The 17,240-nt window shown below is 38.9% G+C and overlaps 1 protein-coding gene across 2 annotated transcripts in view; it reads right to left on the reverse strand.

Moving 5' to 3' along the window:
* Positions 1-17,240, reverse strand: part of necab2 (N-terminal EF-hand calcium binding protein 2) — a 136,038-nt gene that overhangs the window by 34,678 nt on the left and 84,120 nt on the right. The window contains exon 9 of one of the 2 annotated variants that reach the window (XM_005449397.3): positions 4,548-4,604. The exons of the other annotated variant lie outside the window; for it this stretch is intronic. Coding sequence (XP_005449454.1) covers positions 4,548-4,604 — 57 coding nt within the window. The remainder of the gene's footprint in view (positions 1-4,547; positions 4,605-17,240) is intronic. 2 annotated transcript variants of the gene reach the window in all.

The raw sequence follows: 17,240 nt of genomic DNA on the forward strand, positions 1-17,240 counted from the left end.
AAAATGTGCTGAAGTGAATGAAAAATGCTCAGTCAGGTTTTTCACTTAATCAAGTGCGTATGTTTTAACTGTTCCTGAAATGAGATCTAAGTACACTCAGGGTGCTTTCAGCTATTGTGGTCACTCAAAACCTTTTTCATTCACTCAGGCCTACACTCAAATGGTGCGTTTGCTTTATTTTTTATTTTTTGCTTTGCTTTAATATATTTTGCTGTTTTTATTATCTTAAGGCATCATAAACCTACACAGGTTTTTATGTTTTTATCTTCTGTGTTAAGCACATTGACTTTGCAGTGAAATGCACTATTAAAATAAAATTGCCATTGCCTTTTGTAATAGGCTAAATGTGTAGCTAAAGTCAGCTTAATTACTGTCATTTTAATCAGCACATCTAAGAAGTAAATGCATCGTACTTGGATTGTATGCGGTGCATTAATCTTTACCGTTCTTTGAGCTCAACTCCATCTTTCAATCCAGTCAGACAGCCCAACACAACACTATTGTTATCCTAACAGTCACATTCAAACTATTTCCAAGCTGCTGCTCTACGCTGCATCGAAGATGACGGCACAACCACAATATTGTGTGACAAATTTACCATGACTTGACAAATAAGTAAAAAAACAGTGGCAGTGCTGTGATTTTAAATTTACATTCTAAATTACCACTCAGAGGAAGTTAGGTCATTCACATCTATGTCAGAGAGTTCATCCTGATAGCTGAGAAAAAGGCATCACTCTAACTTTTGTAATGAGGTCAGTGCTTTTGTGAATTGCAAGAGAAAAGCAGTTGTGGATGATAGTTTCAATAGAGGCACAGTACACGCCACAAGGTCACAAGTAAAAAATGAAACTCAGGATATCTTTACTATCTTTACTTTCTTTACTAAACAAACTCCAGGTTTAGTTAAAGCATGTATGTTTTTGTAGGTTGATGTAAATGCAGTAAATGCAGCGTCATCATTTGGCCATGATGACGTTTAACCGTCAGTTAAACTATGCACACTTGGAACTGAAGAACTGTTTCATTTCACTTTCAAAAAAATTGTTAAAAAATGTGTCTAAATGTCTGTGAACTGAATGTGAGTTTTCACATTTAAAAGAACTGACTGTTGGTGTACACAAACTCCACACAAATACTCGCACGTGTTTGGAAGCTCTGACATGGCGGGATGAAGCATGCGCTGCATTACCATGAGGACTGCACTAGAGTGGTTTCCTAGTCTGTGTGTTAGCACAAACACCATTATCTCAAAGGCAAAAATGTCCCAGCTGGACTCTGTTCACTTTGCTTTGTAAAGCAGGCCACCAAACAGCCAAATGGATCCTGTTATACAAGGTGATTACCAGTGGCTATTTTTATGTTTAATTGCCTCGCAGTGTTATACTGGAATCGTTTTTTTTAAAGACTGCAAAGTAGGTATGGCTTCATAAAATGTTTCTATTATTTTTCAAGTTTAATTTTCCTGTTTCTTACCTTTGCCTGTTACTTCTCTTTATAATTGCACATTGTTAAGTGTTTTAGGAGTGTTTCCTGGAGCTGCATTTAAATTTCAAATCAGGGCTCTAAAACTTCTCCCTCGCATGTGGATAGTCGCTTATAATAACCTTTTTTTGTGTCAGTGGCCATGACAACGGGACAAGTCAGTCAGGGCCCTCGTGGCTACCAGGCAGCAAATTGAGAGCCATAAGTGGCTCGACTGCTGAGGGCAAGAGCGCATTTGTGATTATTACAAAGGTCACCCTTAAACACAGGAAGGCCCTATGTTAAACTTCCTGAACTTGGGTTTATGTAAACACAAATGCACGAAACATATGCACTGACACACTTACTTTACTTACATAAAAAGAACAGATATTCTACAGAGGTTGGAAAGAAATTTACTGGACTGCACTGGATCCTAGAGGTGCCTCTTCAAGACATTCAAAGAAGTCCAGTCGCTTTCTTTTCCAGCCTCCTAAGACCTGGAAAAGAAAGCAACTGGACTTCTGTAACCTAATTCAGGCTGTGTGGCTTTAATCACAGATGAAGCAGGTAAAGGGGCCCAGATAGTGACGGTTCACCAAACCATCTTCAACACCAACATGATGCTAAAATGAAAAATGGAATAAAGGACTATAGAAAGAGGCAGACAAATATAGAAAGATGCAAAAAGATGGTGGTGCTGGTTAGGTGAGTCACTACTTAGATTAAGACAACTCAACTAAATCCCAGTTGTCTCTCGACAACATAAAAGTGGCAGCACAAGAGTCTTTGTTTCGATGGTGTGAAGGACTCATTCTTTTAATTGTCCGCACCTCATTACGAAGTCATAAAGGCCACGATGCCATGCTAAACCGGGACCGATAACATAGTAAATATTGTACCTGCTAAATTCCTGTCAACATGTTGGCACGCTCATATATTTTTGCCTCCTGCTGCTCTCCTTCTGTCACAAACTGCCCTGCCTGCACTCTTTTCTTCACCTCCCTAGTGTACTGTCCATTGCTTTGGATGGCTGAGTCCAGGTTTTTAAGGTAAGTCGTAATTTTTGATAGTTTAAAAAAACTTTTTTTTAATTGAGTTTAACTTTTACTTCAAAGGGCCTTTCCATTTCATCATCAACTGTATAACACTCTGAACTGGTGATCAATTTTGTAAATTTTTTATAGATCACAGGTACATGCAATAAATTCATGTATACATATTAAGTATTAATGTATAAGAATTTCAGAGATGTGCTCAGTAGTCATTTTTACTGTTTAAATTTATGGCTAACCCAGAGACTGAAGTGTTGTCGATACATGCCCAGTGATTGTAATTTATACTTTTAATCGTCTCCGTCCTTTTCTGTCCCCACATGCCACTGCCATTCTTGTTCATAGCCTGGTCACTTCCCGGATCGATTACTGCAACTCTCTTCTTTTTGGTCTTAGTCAAAAATCCATCCATAAGCTTCAACGTGTGTCCAGAACTCTGCTGCCCGTATTATCACCAGGACCCCTTCTATGCACCACATCACCCCTGCTCAGCAGCAGCTTCACTGGCTTCCGGTTAAATACCACATCAATTTCAAGATACTTTTGTACACATTCAAGGCTATCCATCATTTCTCGCCTTCATACCTCTCTGACCTGGTTCACATCACCATTCTTTCTCGGTGTCTCAGATCCTCCTCCTCTCTTTCTCTTTCCGTCCCTTCCCCCCGGCTTGCCACCATGGGGCGCAGGGCTTTCTGTTGCTCTGCCCCCCGTCTTTGGAACGCCCTTCCTCCTGAGATAAGAAACACCACTTCCCTCCCTCTTTTTAAGTCCAGACTCAAAACTCACCTGTTCACAATAGCCTATTCCACATAAACTTTCCCATCCTGCTACTTTAATTTATTTTATTTATTTACTCAACGTTTTATCCTTATTATTTTGTAAACTGTTATGTTTGTTGTTGTTACTGCTTGTGTACAGTGTTCTTGAATGGTTTAAAAGGCGCTTTCTTAAATAAAATGTATTATTATTATTATTATTTTAAACTGTGCATTTACAGCTTTGCACAATGACACAAATAAGTATACATATTCATGTCTCTGTTCATGCTTTTAGTGGTGCATCTGTACAGAACTTAATAGCTCTAACTGGCATAAAGTGATTTTTGATATATAAATACACCACATGGAATTGATTTTTCCAGGGGTCATTTGCTGCTTGTTCTAGTGTAAATGTACTGTAACTTTATACCAAAGCCAGTTAAACCCCTCAGCCTGTTTTATAAGCAAGAATCAATGTGGTAAACGACACCATCTCAACGATTCTCAGACATATACGATCACCCCTTAGTGAAGGACGTTTTTCTTATGTCTTTGGTTTATAAGAGGGAAAATCGGAAAGGGAAAAGTAACTGTGACTACAATAAATCCACATTGCTATAAGACAGATCGTTTTTGGCTTTTCAGGCATTCATACTTCTCACCCTGTTATCTCTACTTCACTGCAGGCATACATGTGTTGTTTGCGATATGCAATCTTAGCTGGAGTAGTGTGTGAAAATGGTGTCAAATATTTGGGTTTCTGTAACGGAAGATGTTGTGATTTATGACTGAATCCGAATACGGCTTGTAAAGAAGATCGTGCTTATGGTTTTTGTTTTTTCTATGAGTCACCGATTGTTATCACAAACAAAATCATACTGAATATGCTGCACTTGTCTTGCACTCCTGATATGCCTGCTATTTTCTCTGTGGGTGTTAGATGTTATAAGATAATGTATTACTCTATTTGTTCTTCTGGAGAATACTCGGTGCCTATAAATTATTCGGATCCAGACAACAAAACACACACATTTCCTGGGAAATAATTCATAAGTTCACACCCATGAGAGAGACACACAGAGCAGGGTTATTTTTGGAAAGCTCTGGCCATGCATAAGCGCTGTCCACTAGTAATTGCATCATATAGGTATGTCATCAGGAACAGGGTAGTGCGGTGTAAGGACGGTATTGCAGCAGAAAGCGATGCTCGGCCCAAGGCTGTGTGCTGCAGTGTAATGGACAACGTTAAAGTGTTTAGTGTACTCACTGCACTGGTGGTGCCATCTGTGTCTGTTAGCCTCTGGTGCAGGTCAAACCAGACCGTCTGCAAGGAGAAGCACAACAACAGCAGCAGCAACATGTCAATCTACAAGACCAACGACAGCAACTACTACTACTACAACTTGAAGCACACATTAGCAGCTCACAAAGAGAGGATTTTCTGGACATGCTGCAGAGACGGGCACAGAAGGAGGACATGTATTTTACAGATTACGTTTTGTGGGGAACGAGGGAGGAGGAATCGGAGAGAAGCACTGAGAGAAGCAGACATGAAAGATGTAAACATGGAAGACTGAAATCCCAAATCTTGTTGACCATCACGAGGAAGAAGATAGACGTGAAAGCATTTAGGAGAGTTGTTGTTTCCTCTACAAAAGTTGCTAACCTTCCGGTTCCTTAGTTAGGAAGTTGTGCACGGTACTTTTTCTTTCTTTACATTTTGAATTTTACACATAAGGAAATAAAAGAAGATCTCTCAATTCTAGCTCTCTGCCACTGAACATTCTTTAGCATGAACTCTAGTTATGCGCTTTAAATAATTTTAAAAGATAAAAAAAATCTGTTTTTAAGCTTGAAAGCAGAGTTTAGTTTCTGATCAAACAGTTTTAGGGACGTCCTGCAGCTTCCTGTGTCAGAGACTACTGAGCCTGAAGTAGGACAAAAAAAAGGGTTACCAGTCAAAAATTCAACACACGCTGAGCATCTGAATATTCAAGAAGAAGAAATGCAAACAAAGAGCAGAATTGTGTTTTACAGTGTAGCCCTAGCAAGAACTGGTAATAATCCCCTAGGCCCTCAGCTATCTTTTAAAATTTCCACCTGAACAACACCCCCGACCGGAGCGGCTGCATGACTATAAAGCCAAAATGAACATCCTTGGGCTCTATGGATGAGAGATACTTGGGAGAGCCTCAGTTCGCACCAGGAAGCCAAAATGAAATCTGTACAACTCTGGCAAAAAATTATTATTATTTTTTTTATTTCTACCCAATCACAACTGTGAAAGAGAAAATACATAACCTCGTAACAATGAGCCACTGACACCTCTTTAAACTTTTTCTCATCCTGTTCATTTTAAAAAGGCCAAAAAACCAAAAGACCATATTTTAGATAATGGGCATTGCTCTTATGAGACAGCCATGCTTCAGGGGAGGGGTTTAGCAGAAGGTCAATTAAGTGAAAGGCACGATTAAATTAAGTTCAAATATATCCTTCAGGCAAGACAGTAGCAAAGCCAGGTGGCACAATAGTATAGTGACTGTGTGCAAAGATGGCACAACATTGATTTTCAGTTTTCCCCTCCACTTTCACTGCCTGTGAGCCAGCGTTATATAAACCCGCTCTAATAAATCACAGTAAGCGCTGCAGGTGTCTGTCACCAAGGTGACTGATGACTAGCACTGTTTGAATAGTGTCTGTGGAGCTCCGAGGGCAACCGAGACTTTTACCAAACTCAGCAGGATCACGGCGTCCGGCACAGTGGGCAGGTGACACGCAGACACTCACACATACCAAATCCTAGGATGAATGATTTAAACCTAATGTGACACAGTATGGTCACAGCTGGACTGAAATGAAAGGTGCCGTGTGTTGTTGGCTGATCAGTACATAAAAGACTCACTGCCTGCTATTTTCCTTACTGCACATGCTACACTGAAAGACATTTTTGTGAAACAGCTTTGTTTACCCATTGCTAGTTTCTTAAAAGTGCTTTACAAAGCAGCAGTACTAATGGCATGCATTCCATTAAACCTGCATTAACATTTGTTTTCAGCAACGCAAGCTCACTAACAAGCTCTTCTCACGATGCTAATGTGTTACTGCCTCACAAAACTGATATAGCTAACATGTTAGCATTCACTTGAGTTGTGCGTCTGCCTGCTTAGCAAATTAAAGTCAAATATTCAGCCCTTTGTTTATCCTCACTAATGTTCTGTTTGAACTGCGCTATATTTTGTCAGATAAGATTAGATTACGCATTTACAAATCAAATCAGCTGCTTTCTTTCACACCCTGCATCACTTGGAAGATGTTTTCAGTAAAAAACTGCCAAATAATGGTTTAAAAAAGGTTTAAAATAATATTAACTTTGTTATGTTTGGAAAATCTTAAGAAAGATAGGAAAGATGCACGCTCAATCATCCAGGTAGGGAAATCCCAGGAAGTTTCGTCACTCATCCCTGTGACTTATTCAGGTTCAGGTCACTGGAGGTTTCCTCAAAATTTGCATAAAGAGCAAAATTAGCACCACTGACCAACTGAACAGCTCTGTTTCGTGATCATTAGTATGCAAACTGTTATGACCATTGATCAGTGGCCATGAGAATCATTCACAGAGAGTTGGGGAATGGCAGCAATCACAGCATTGTAAAATGGCTAAAGATATGAAACCTGCAGTTAGCTAAGACTGAAGAAGTCACCTTTGAGGAGTGAAGAAAAGTTTCTCCAACTGATTCCATCAGCTCAGTTGTCTGCTTGGGCTTCTATTGGTCATTTACATGTTGTTGCTTCTATCAGGGAAACAGGAGAGGGTAAATTCTGACATACTTTTTTATTGGCGAAATCTTGCAGTAATGCATCTGAGATAGATCCATAATAGATCCATATTTTGTAATATATCTATATTATGGCTAAAGCACTTTCTGGATGGATGCAAACTGCATTTCGTTGCCTTGTACTTGTGACATGTGCAATGATAATAAAGTTAAATTCCATTCTATTCTATTCTAGATGTTGTGCCAGATGAACTCCTTTCAGCCTTAGCTCATGCATGTGATCCTTGGTTGCTACAAAACTACTGATCTTCAAGTTGAATAGGAAAAACACAAAAGTACAAATTTTAAGCTTAATGCATTTCCCCAAAATATACTTAAGATAAGATATAATTACCTTTATGTTTTAGTACGCAGGGGAAATCACGATTCAGAGTATATGTTGAAATAAAGTCGTTTTAGTGGAAATATTGTAAACACCTCGCTGTCTATTTAATTAGCAAAAAGTTTGCAGCACTGGTTACCTTTTACATGTCTTGCAGTTAATGAGCAACGTCAACTGACATCTAGAGTCACATTTGTGTTAAATATAAAAGTCAGGGTATGATTTCCATTCTTTTCTATGCACATATTGTACACAGTCAAAGAAAATTTGGTTATCTGTGGTATATATACTATGTGGACAACCACACCTATATATATTTCAATTCAGGTGATTTCAGTCCTGTTGTTGCAGGTGTAAAATATCAAGCACCTAGCCATGCAGTTTGACTTTACAAACATTTATGAAAAACTGAGTTGTCCTAAAAAGCTCGTAGTGATTTAAAACCAGATTTAAATTTTTCAGAGATCATGTTAAAGTCAAGGTGGGCTTGCAGCTGTAAGTAGACCACTTTCTCCAAAACTTTAGACAGAAAAGGAAGCTTTGAGATTGGCCTGTAATTGGAAAGAACAGTTGGGTTGAGGTTATGTTTTTTAAGAAGAGGCTGAACTACAGCTTGTTTAAAGCATGATGGGACGGAGCTGGTAGCAAAGGACGTATTAATTAATCTCAGGACAAAAGGCCCAACAGTATTAAAAGTGTTTTTAAGCAAGCTTGGGGGGAGACAATCAGAGGGGCAGTGTGATGATCTTAGATCTGATCATATACATTTAATACAGGTGTTAATAGACACTTTTCAAAACACAGCCTATGCCTGATTCTCATACCTGCATTAGTTTACTCATAATTAGGGATAGGTATCGTTTAGGTTTTATCCGATACCGGTGCCAAATCGGTACTTTTGAAACGGTGCCGGTGCTTAAAGAATGGAGAACACAAACTTCGTCCAAAAACCTCTCATGTTTTTATTTTTAGTGGTCTCTTTTTTTCTGCAAAATGATAGCACCATATATGGTGCTATCATTTCATAATCAGGCCCCATCTTATCTTAATGACTGGTCATTAAGATAAGATGGTGTTTATATGTTGTTATAACAACATATAAACATCATCTGTGCAAAGATTTATGTTTTTAAAGTGAAACAGTGAAAAATTATAGCGCTGTCAATACATGAATATCCAGACGTTGTACAAAAATGTCCAATTCTTGCACACAATTGGACACCATGCCAGTTGAGTTTTTTAGGTATTTAAGAGCAGTCATTAATTAATTTTATTAACATGCCTAAAAATGCTTCTTTTTTTTTTTTTTAAATGCATTTTTGAAGAATTAACCACACATTTACATGGTAATGGGCCTTTTATGCCATGGAGCGCTTAATTGGCCTCTGGCCCTTTAAACTCTGAGGGGCTGTAACTTTGGTTTCTTTTGGTCAATTTGCATGATTGACACCTCTTTTTAATTGTTTGAGCCAATAGAGTCACAGTAAGGATGCCACGTTCACGTTACGTCAACCAATCAGACGTTGTAATGCCAAAACCCACGTGGGCCCAAATTTACTGCATGTGACGTCTGTCCAGTCACGTGTCTATAGGTGGGTCAAAATGGAGGTTGTTGACAGAAAACGGGCGTTTATCAATATGCGTACTTGTGCGTACTTGCGTTCTCGTGTACTCGTGATACGTCATCAGTCGGAGAGTCCCGGATGTGTTCTCGATCCGCCCGTTTTATCGAGCATGCATCGGTGTGGACTTGGGACAGCTATATATCCCAGAATGCATTTCGTCCAAAACTCAACAGCGGACTCCCGGCACATCGTTTTCAACCCCCCCCCGCTCGCGGACTTCTCACTACTCAGGTTAAAGAAACTCCAGCAGCTGTCTATAGTATTGAGTGTCCACTAGAGTAGAAATAAAAGCGTTCTAACATCTTACCTGCTTGTTTTTATTAAGGTATGTACACGTATGTACATGTACACTATTTTTATTAATGGAGGTTTCACTACTGAGGTTAAAAATGATATATAAGTCACTTAGATCACTTCTAAATGTTAATGTTTGGTTTATTTCAGTGTTTTATTTGTTCCTGAGTAAACCGGTTTGGCTGTGATTAAAGTTAAGCTTCATAACATGTTACTCACAGTTAAATTAAGAGGGGACGGCAGTAAAAACTCCGGACCTGTGACATCATCACGTACGCAGGTGTTCCAATTGTACATATCGCGAGTCCGTGCTCGTGTTCTCGGCGGGTACGTACTCACCGAGAACGCGAGTACGTACTCGCGTACTTGGGCATTGATAAATGGCCAACGACTCTGATGCGGCTAGGTAGGCGTGGTAACTGCTGATAATCACATGGCTACCGACTACCGGCGAAAATAACGGAGGAAATCTGGAAGGTAAGCCAATTTCTGTCTTAGTGCATTTGCGCTGCTGTGTGTTTTTGTGGTCTTCTTTTGCGGCTCATTCAGTGAATTTGGGTCAGAGTGTGGTGAAACCGGGAGCGTGGGGCTTAAAGCACTTGTTGCAGGCTGCTGAGTTTGCATCTTTTGCTGTGAAGTACAGCCAGACTTTTGACCGCTTGCCTTGGGCATTTTTAATCTGTAGCTCTGCTCTGAAAGAACTACGTACCTGGGCCCGCCTACTATCCTTGTGAAGGTAAAATAATTGGCTAGAATCCAAAGTGTATGACATCTCAAGAAAAAAAAAAAAAAAGCACCGAAATAAAGCACCGAAATGTGCGCTGCTTTTCGGTCTGGTTACTACCGTTTATGTCAGAACGGTACCCATCCCTACTCATAATGTTGAAATTGTGGGGAAAAAAACCAGATCAGCAAATCTGAGCAAATCTGTAGCTGCCAGCTGTCCTCTAGGCTTCACTTCTGCAAAACCTGTGTCTCTGAACTGGACCTCAACAGTGTTTGTGGTCTCATAAGCTCTCCTGTGAATTTTAGTTTGCATACTTGGATTGTTCAAATATATTATGCTAAATATAGACAGATTTTTCCACAATGGATATGATAGTAAGAGTTAGTAAACCTCTATTAAAGTCTCCCTCTAAAGCCTGTTGTTTCTTAGATTCAGCAATGAAACTGAATTTAAAACAAAACATAGATGACATTCTGTCGCCTCAGCAACCACCAAGATCCCACTGCCTACAGACATTCAGTAACTCTCATTGGATAGTGTCAATAAATATCTTTCACTAAATATGAAAGTTTTCTACCTATACTAGTTTACATCATGAAAGAAGTTATTATGCATGAGAATCTCTAGAATGTCGAATACTTTCCACTAAACAGTCATCTTCTACTTTGGTTAGGTTTTTTTAACAACCATTTAAAAAAACATGTTTTGCTTTTGTTTTATTTTTTACTGCAATTCCTGTAGAGTAGTTTTTATAGTGTTAATTCAGTATGTGCTACAAAATAAAAGCCTTTCCTTTACAGTAGGTTTTTTAGGCATTTTATTTTGAATTGGTCCAATCATGGCACTTCAAAGGAACAGCACATCGAAGGAACAGCCCGTGATGTCACAGTGCACATTCTACTGGCAAATCCCTTAAATAGGGGAGACATTCAACCAACTTTAGTGGATCTCGGATGGCAGAAACACAAAACAACCTGGTTGTTAAAACAAAGATAAGGCAGACGCAGAGAAACACAGACGCAAACGCTGACGCATTTACAATGGCAGAAGCACAAACGGAAATGGTCATCACACCAAAAATAACAATCTTGCAAAGGCCAAAACCTGAGCTTGAAAAATCCGGAAGACCAAATCCTGAAAAGTCTCCTGTGGCACAACCACAAAAGGAAATGGTTGTGAAACCAAAGAAACAAAAAAAGCAAAAACAGAAAAGAGTGGCTGAAGAACCAAGAAGACCAATTACTCGGGCATATGCCCGGGCTCTTCTTGAAGCTCAAAACAACATGGGTGATGGAGCAAACCCGAAAAATGAAGGAATGCAAGAAAACACTGCAGCCACTTCTGAAAGGGAAAACCCTGAATCCCTCACCATTTCAAATGTAAAGGAGGACATGAATATGGAGAGAAAGGGAAATGTGAAGAACCCCAGCAGACCAAACCCTGGGCCTAATGGAGGGACTTGGCAATATCAGCCCAGTCCCACATTTAGACCCCATCAGGGCAGTGTCCAGTTTAATCCATGGCATGAGATTGCTGCTCTCAGACAGCAACTGGAAGCCTCCCAATACCATCAGAATGCCCTTTACTGGAACATGGTAGCTGCAAACAAGAGGGCCTCTTATCACCAGTTTCAGGTGAACAAACTTCATGCACAAATGCATGAGAACAAGAGAAGTCATGAGGAAACAATTAAAGACCTCATAGAGCAGCTGGAGGAGGCTTCTAGTAATAAGCCCAATGACATCAGTGAGACAGAGGCTCTCACAAATGACAGTGAAGCAATTGTCAAACTGGATGAGGTGATGGTTACCCTGCAGGAACAAATCAGCCACCATACCACAGAGCAGTGTGTGGAGTCTGCCACTCCAACCACAGAGGCTTCACACACAGACTCTGTAGGACTGAAGACCTCTAAGGAGGCTGAATTTGAGGTCCAATGTAGGAATCAACAAGAGCAGATTGAGATGCTCCAGAAACAGCTCCTAGCAGCTCAAAATCAGCTCAAAGAACAGGCCATTAAACATAGGCAGGAGCAGGAGACACTCAACGCAGAAATTAGTGACCTCAAATCCCAGCTCTGCTCCAACAAATCCCTTCATGATTTGAAGGTTGAGACTCTTGAGCGAGAGCTGGAAGAAGCCAAAGCTTCCTCACTTAAAATCCCACAGCAGCAAAAAGAACAAAATTCCACCGCTGCAAATGAAATGCATAAATGTGAGCCTCTGAAAGGAAAAGACACTGGAGAACAGGAGAAGATGGAAAAAGAGGACTCACTGCCATCCACTGCAATGTCTCTGCAGGAGCCTCTGGAAGAAAAAGGCACCACAGAACAACAGAAGATAGAAAAAGAAGAGTCAGCTGCATTCTCTGTACAGGAATCTTCGCAAAGACTACGAGAAGAACAGAAAATGCTCACTGCCAAGGTGGCTGAACTCGAGACTGAAGTTAAGAGCCTGCCGGAGATACTGCCAATTAAGGAGAAGAAGAAGAAGAAGAAGAAGCAGGACAGCCTGCGTCTCCAATTTCACCTAATTGGTCTCAACATCACGTCCTAAAAATCATATTTATATACAACTAAATTGTCAGTGAACATTTGAAGCCCACTCGGTCGAGACAGAAGGCCACCCCTTCCTGAGCCCGGTTCTGTCAGAGGTTTCTCCCTATTAACAGGGAGTTTTTCCTCTCCACTGTCGCCAAGTGCTTGCTCATAGGGGATTTGGGGGCTTTTTTTTAACACCAACCACTGATAAGCTCACTGACATCAAATTTAGGACTCAGCAAATATGGAAATGGATGATTCGTCATCAAGTGAGGAATCATCCATTTAAAACATATTTGCTGAGTCATATTTAGTTGTATATAAATATGATTTCAGCGGTACTAAGGCCAATCACAGACTCATTTGGACAATTGTGAAAAAAATAAATTGGAAAAATTGAAAAAAAAAATAGTTGTGTCATTGTTTCATATAGATTTCGAATAACATACTGATGGGTTTAGATTTTATTATTGTCATTTGTATTAGGAAATATTTAACCATATATGCTTAGAGGTGTATAATCGATTGTGTAGTGATAGGGTGTGTGATCCTTAGGAGTCTGCAAAGGCTTTGTGTGCATTCCAGAGTGCTCTGGCATTCACACCCACATCCTGGGAGCATGGGAGAGGTTGTACCTTCTCTTAGTGTTTTAAGAGAAGTGTTTACACTAAGAGAAGTGTTTATCCTACCATAAACATATGTATGTCTGTTTTAGTGTAAGTGCCTTTTGTTTAGATGAACTGCTGGACTTCCAGACCAGCAGGTTTAGGGAAGTCATTTATGGGGTCACATCTTGACATCAGTCAGCATAGAAAACAAATGCCATAAATGTCATCAATTAGGCTGGAATAATTTGCTTGTAGTGGGTTGTATTGTAAGTGCTTTACATTTCAGCATGACATCCTGTATGTGTCCAACATTGAGGACATTCTAAGAAAAGCTGGTCATTTTCTTAGAATGGCGCTAAAGATAAAAACAAAACAAAACCAAACTTTCATACGAAATCTTTATTCTCTCATCACCTACTATCATTAAAACTGCTGATATTGGGATAGTTGAGAGCTATAAATATCTAGGTGTGGTACTTGACCATAAACTGTGTTTTGAATCTCATGCTGATGCCACTACTAAAAAAGTTCAACAAAGACTGTTCTTTTTAAGGAAAATGAGATCTTTTAATGTCTCATCTGAGATGTTGTCTTTGTTTTATAGAAGTTTTATCGAATCTGTGATGTCATTTTGTATCGCTGCCTGGTTTGGTAATCTGACGGTGAAGAATAAGAATCGGTTGGGACTTCTGGTAAAAACTGCTAGCAAAATTTCAGGGCGCTGGCAAGATGGACTTTTGGCCATCTACAATAGAAATGTGCTTAGGAAGGCTCATTCTATTATTAACTGTTTAAACCATCCACTTCACAGTGAGTTTGAGTTGTTGCCCTCCGGCCGCCGTTTTAGAGTACCTGTGAGGAAGACTAAAAGACTTCAGGTCTCTTTTATCCCGACTGCATCTTGTCTCCTTAATGGCAAATAACTGACCTTGGACTTTCTATCATTATTATTGTCATTATTATTTTAAAGTATTGTTCTGATTATTTTTATCCTGCTGCTGAACTAATTTCCCCTTGTGGGACAATAAAGAAATTGAATTGAATTGAATTGAATTGAATTATTCTGCAATAAGGGACATTAAAAACCTAATAATGTTATCATTAAAAATATTAAAATGTGAAGTAATCATCATTTTTGCACAAAATCAAAATAATCTGTTTATGCAGTACCAGGTGCTGTAATCTTTTCCACTCTGTTATGCTCAATCGCTGCATCTTCATGTAAGACACGTTTGTTTGTGTGATCTTTAAAGCGGTTCTTCTAAAAAGTTATGCAATCTAGGATTTGGAATGCTGATTGCTTCAAGCTGCAGCAAGATGTATTTTTGATACATTCAGCTGTGAGTATTTTATACTGTTATTATTCCTGTTAAGAGTATCTGGAATATGCACTTCTTACAGTGGCCATGTTACACAGTACCCTGCTCAAATGTAGGTAATGTTAGACATGATTCTCCTGGAATTAGACCTCAGTACTGTTAAAGTTGACTTACTGACCCGTTGCTGTGTCAATAAAAGTGCAAAAACTAAGAGTGCTTCTGGTGTCTTGCTTTAAGATAAAGTCCCATATTTTTTGTAGCTTTTTGAACAGATGGTGTCTTATTCTCAGCAATTTTTTCTAATTATTGATCTCAGAGTTGAGATTTAATTCTTATATTTAACTCAATCAAGAAAGAAACAAATCAGACTCTTTCCTTGTAATAAGTCAAATTTTCTTCAATTAAGCATAAATTTTAGACAGTTTTGTCTAGTTAAAAGGCATTGATTCATTTGCTAGTTTTACCAATTCTATTCAAGCAACTTTTGCTCACCCCATTGGCAGATTTTTTTCTCAAAACAAGAAACTATCGTCAGATTTAAGAATATTTGGCTTGTTTCAAGTATAACTGTTTTTGCAGTGCAAGGGAAGCAAAATTTCCTGGTCTGTGGTGCACGGAGAGTAATAAATGATGATATTTTGTAAAAAAGGAAAAAGGATGACATTAGGAGATTGTGAAACTAAGACTGAGCAACAGAGGCTCCATGATTTTGCCACTTTAAGGAGAGTTTGCAGGTAACAGGATTTCCTGTGATATCCGAGCAAAGGGGCCAAAGTAAGACACTATTTTCATCTCACCATGTACAGCATCACTCAGTGTGTAGCTGGCTTATTATTCATTGAGTAAACAATTCATGATTCACTCCGACGCAGTGTGATAATATCATCTCCTCTTCCAGACACCTGCACAGTCTTAATACTAAAACCTGTGCAGGTAATACTCAGCAAAACAGAGAGGCAAAGACACGTTTAAGACACCTCCACAAAGCTTTTGTTTTGATCCAGTATGATTTCTGCAGTATTCTGTACAGACTTCTGTAAATTTAATCCAGCAGAAAATGCCTATTCATGTGCTTTTCTATAGCTCTCATTATTCTGAAAACACATTTTCCAACACAAAAGTTTGGTGACCTATTTTCTTTTTCCACGTGCAGCGGATTTCTGCTGTTCTCTGTTGTCGGTGTAAGTGTAATTATACGAGCAATTTGTCTTCTTTTCTATTCTGAAATCAAAATTTCATCAAGGTGAAAAATTGATTTCAGCAAGACCTCCAAAATAAAAGGCATCACACTGAATTGAAAACAGATACACGAATTATTTTAGATTTCTAAGTAAATGGAATTTATGCAGTACTAGTACTGCTTGGAGACTTCTAGTTACCCCAATTTGTGATAATAATAGATCTCATTTGTCATCCTAATCCTGTGACATTTTTATTCACCTTTTCTTTCCAAGCATAGGTCCATTTATGACATTTTTTTAATGCACAAACTGGCTTCTCATTGATTTTAACATTTTTTCCCCTTAAAAAACGAAGGTACACATCTTATTGGCCAGTATACTGGTCTTCATTTCAAGCATAATACGAATTCTTCAAATAGTTATACTGACAAACAGGTTTAAACCAATTCTATTATGGGCTACTAGGAGCGAGGAGAGAGTATGCCCAGTATTTACTAAACACCTCCTCCACTCATGGTTGTAACCATATTAATCTAGTATAACAATAACAGCAATACATCATTACTAACTCTCTTCAATGGGGAAAACAACATTTTTCTAACACTAAAAACAGCATTTTTCTCCTTTAAATTACTCAATTGAAGAGCATGCTCATTAATGTTAGGATGTTACCAGCTGGGAGAGGCTCTGTAGCTACATCCAACACCAGTGAAGAAATAAAGAAAAGAGAGAGAAGAGCAGAGATGTACCAAAAAAACTGAACAAATATAGCGGCGCCAGATCTGCTGTCTGGAAGTCTTTGGATGTTATCTTGTAGCATTAATGTGGCATTATGTCCACCTTTTAAGGACAGACTCTGAGGCCTTGCCCCAGTGTTTATGTTTTGTTCACAGAGCCTTCAGTCGATTATTTATTGTTTTGGGTAAGTGGTTTTATATAATTTATGTTTTATTTCTTTTGCATGGTGAGACTAAAGTATTTTATATTTGATAGTAAAACTGACCACTATGAATATAATGCATAAAAATAATGCAACATACCATTAAACCGCCTGCATCTTATAAAATTCCATGTCATACTGCCCAGCACACCGTGTACAGATTGTGCATAGAGACAAACATAAAAGTCAGATGTGTGGCTTTACAGAGGTTTATATTTCTTGACCTGAAGCAGAACACTTCAGGTTTTCTTATCACAGTCAGTTTTCTTATCAGAGAGCCTCAGAGAAGGATCAAGACAGAAGCTTTTACCCCTTCTTGAGCCTGAGCTACATGTCAGTAGACTGCAGCTTTATAATTCCTGTGCATTTCTGAGTAGAATGGTCTTTAGATTTAATTCTCAATAGGAAAGTGAATTATTCTATCTCTTTTAAAAAGTTGAGTATATCATTAAAGACCTAACCAGTGACACTGTAACCATCCACATGTGACGTTATCTGTTGTGACGTACAAATAGTGGTGTGCTGCCACATGAAGCACCATGTTTGATAGCTGCACACACAACAAGACA

This window comes from Oreochromis niloticus, linkage group LG7 (genome assembly GCF_001858045.2).
Source record: "Oreochromis niloticus isolate F11D_XX linkage group LG7, O_niloticus_UMD_NMBU, whole genome shotgun sequence".
Classification (NCBI taxonomy): Eukaryota; Metazoa; Chordata; class Actinopteri; order Cichliformes; family Cichlidae; genus Oreochromis; species Oreochromis niloticus.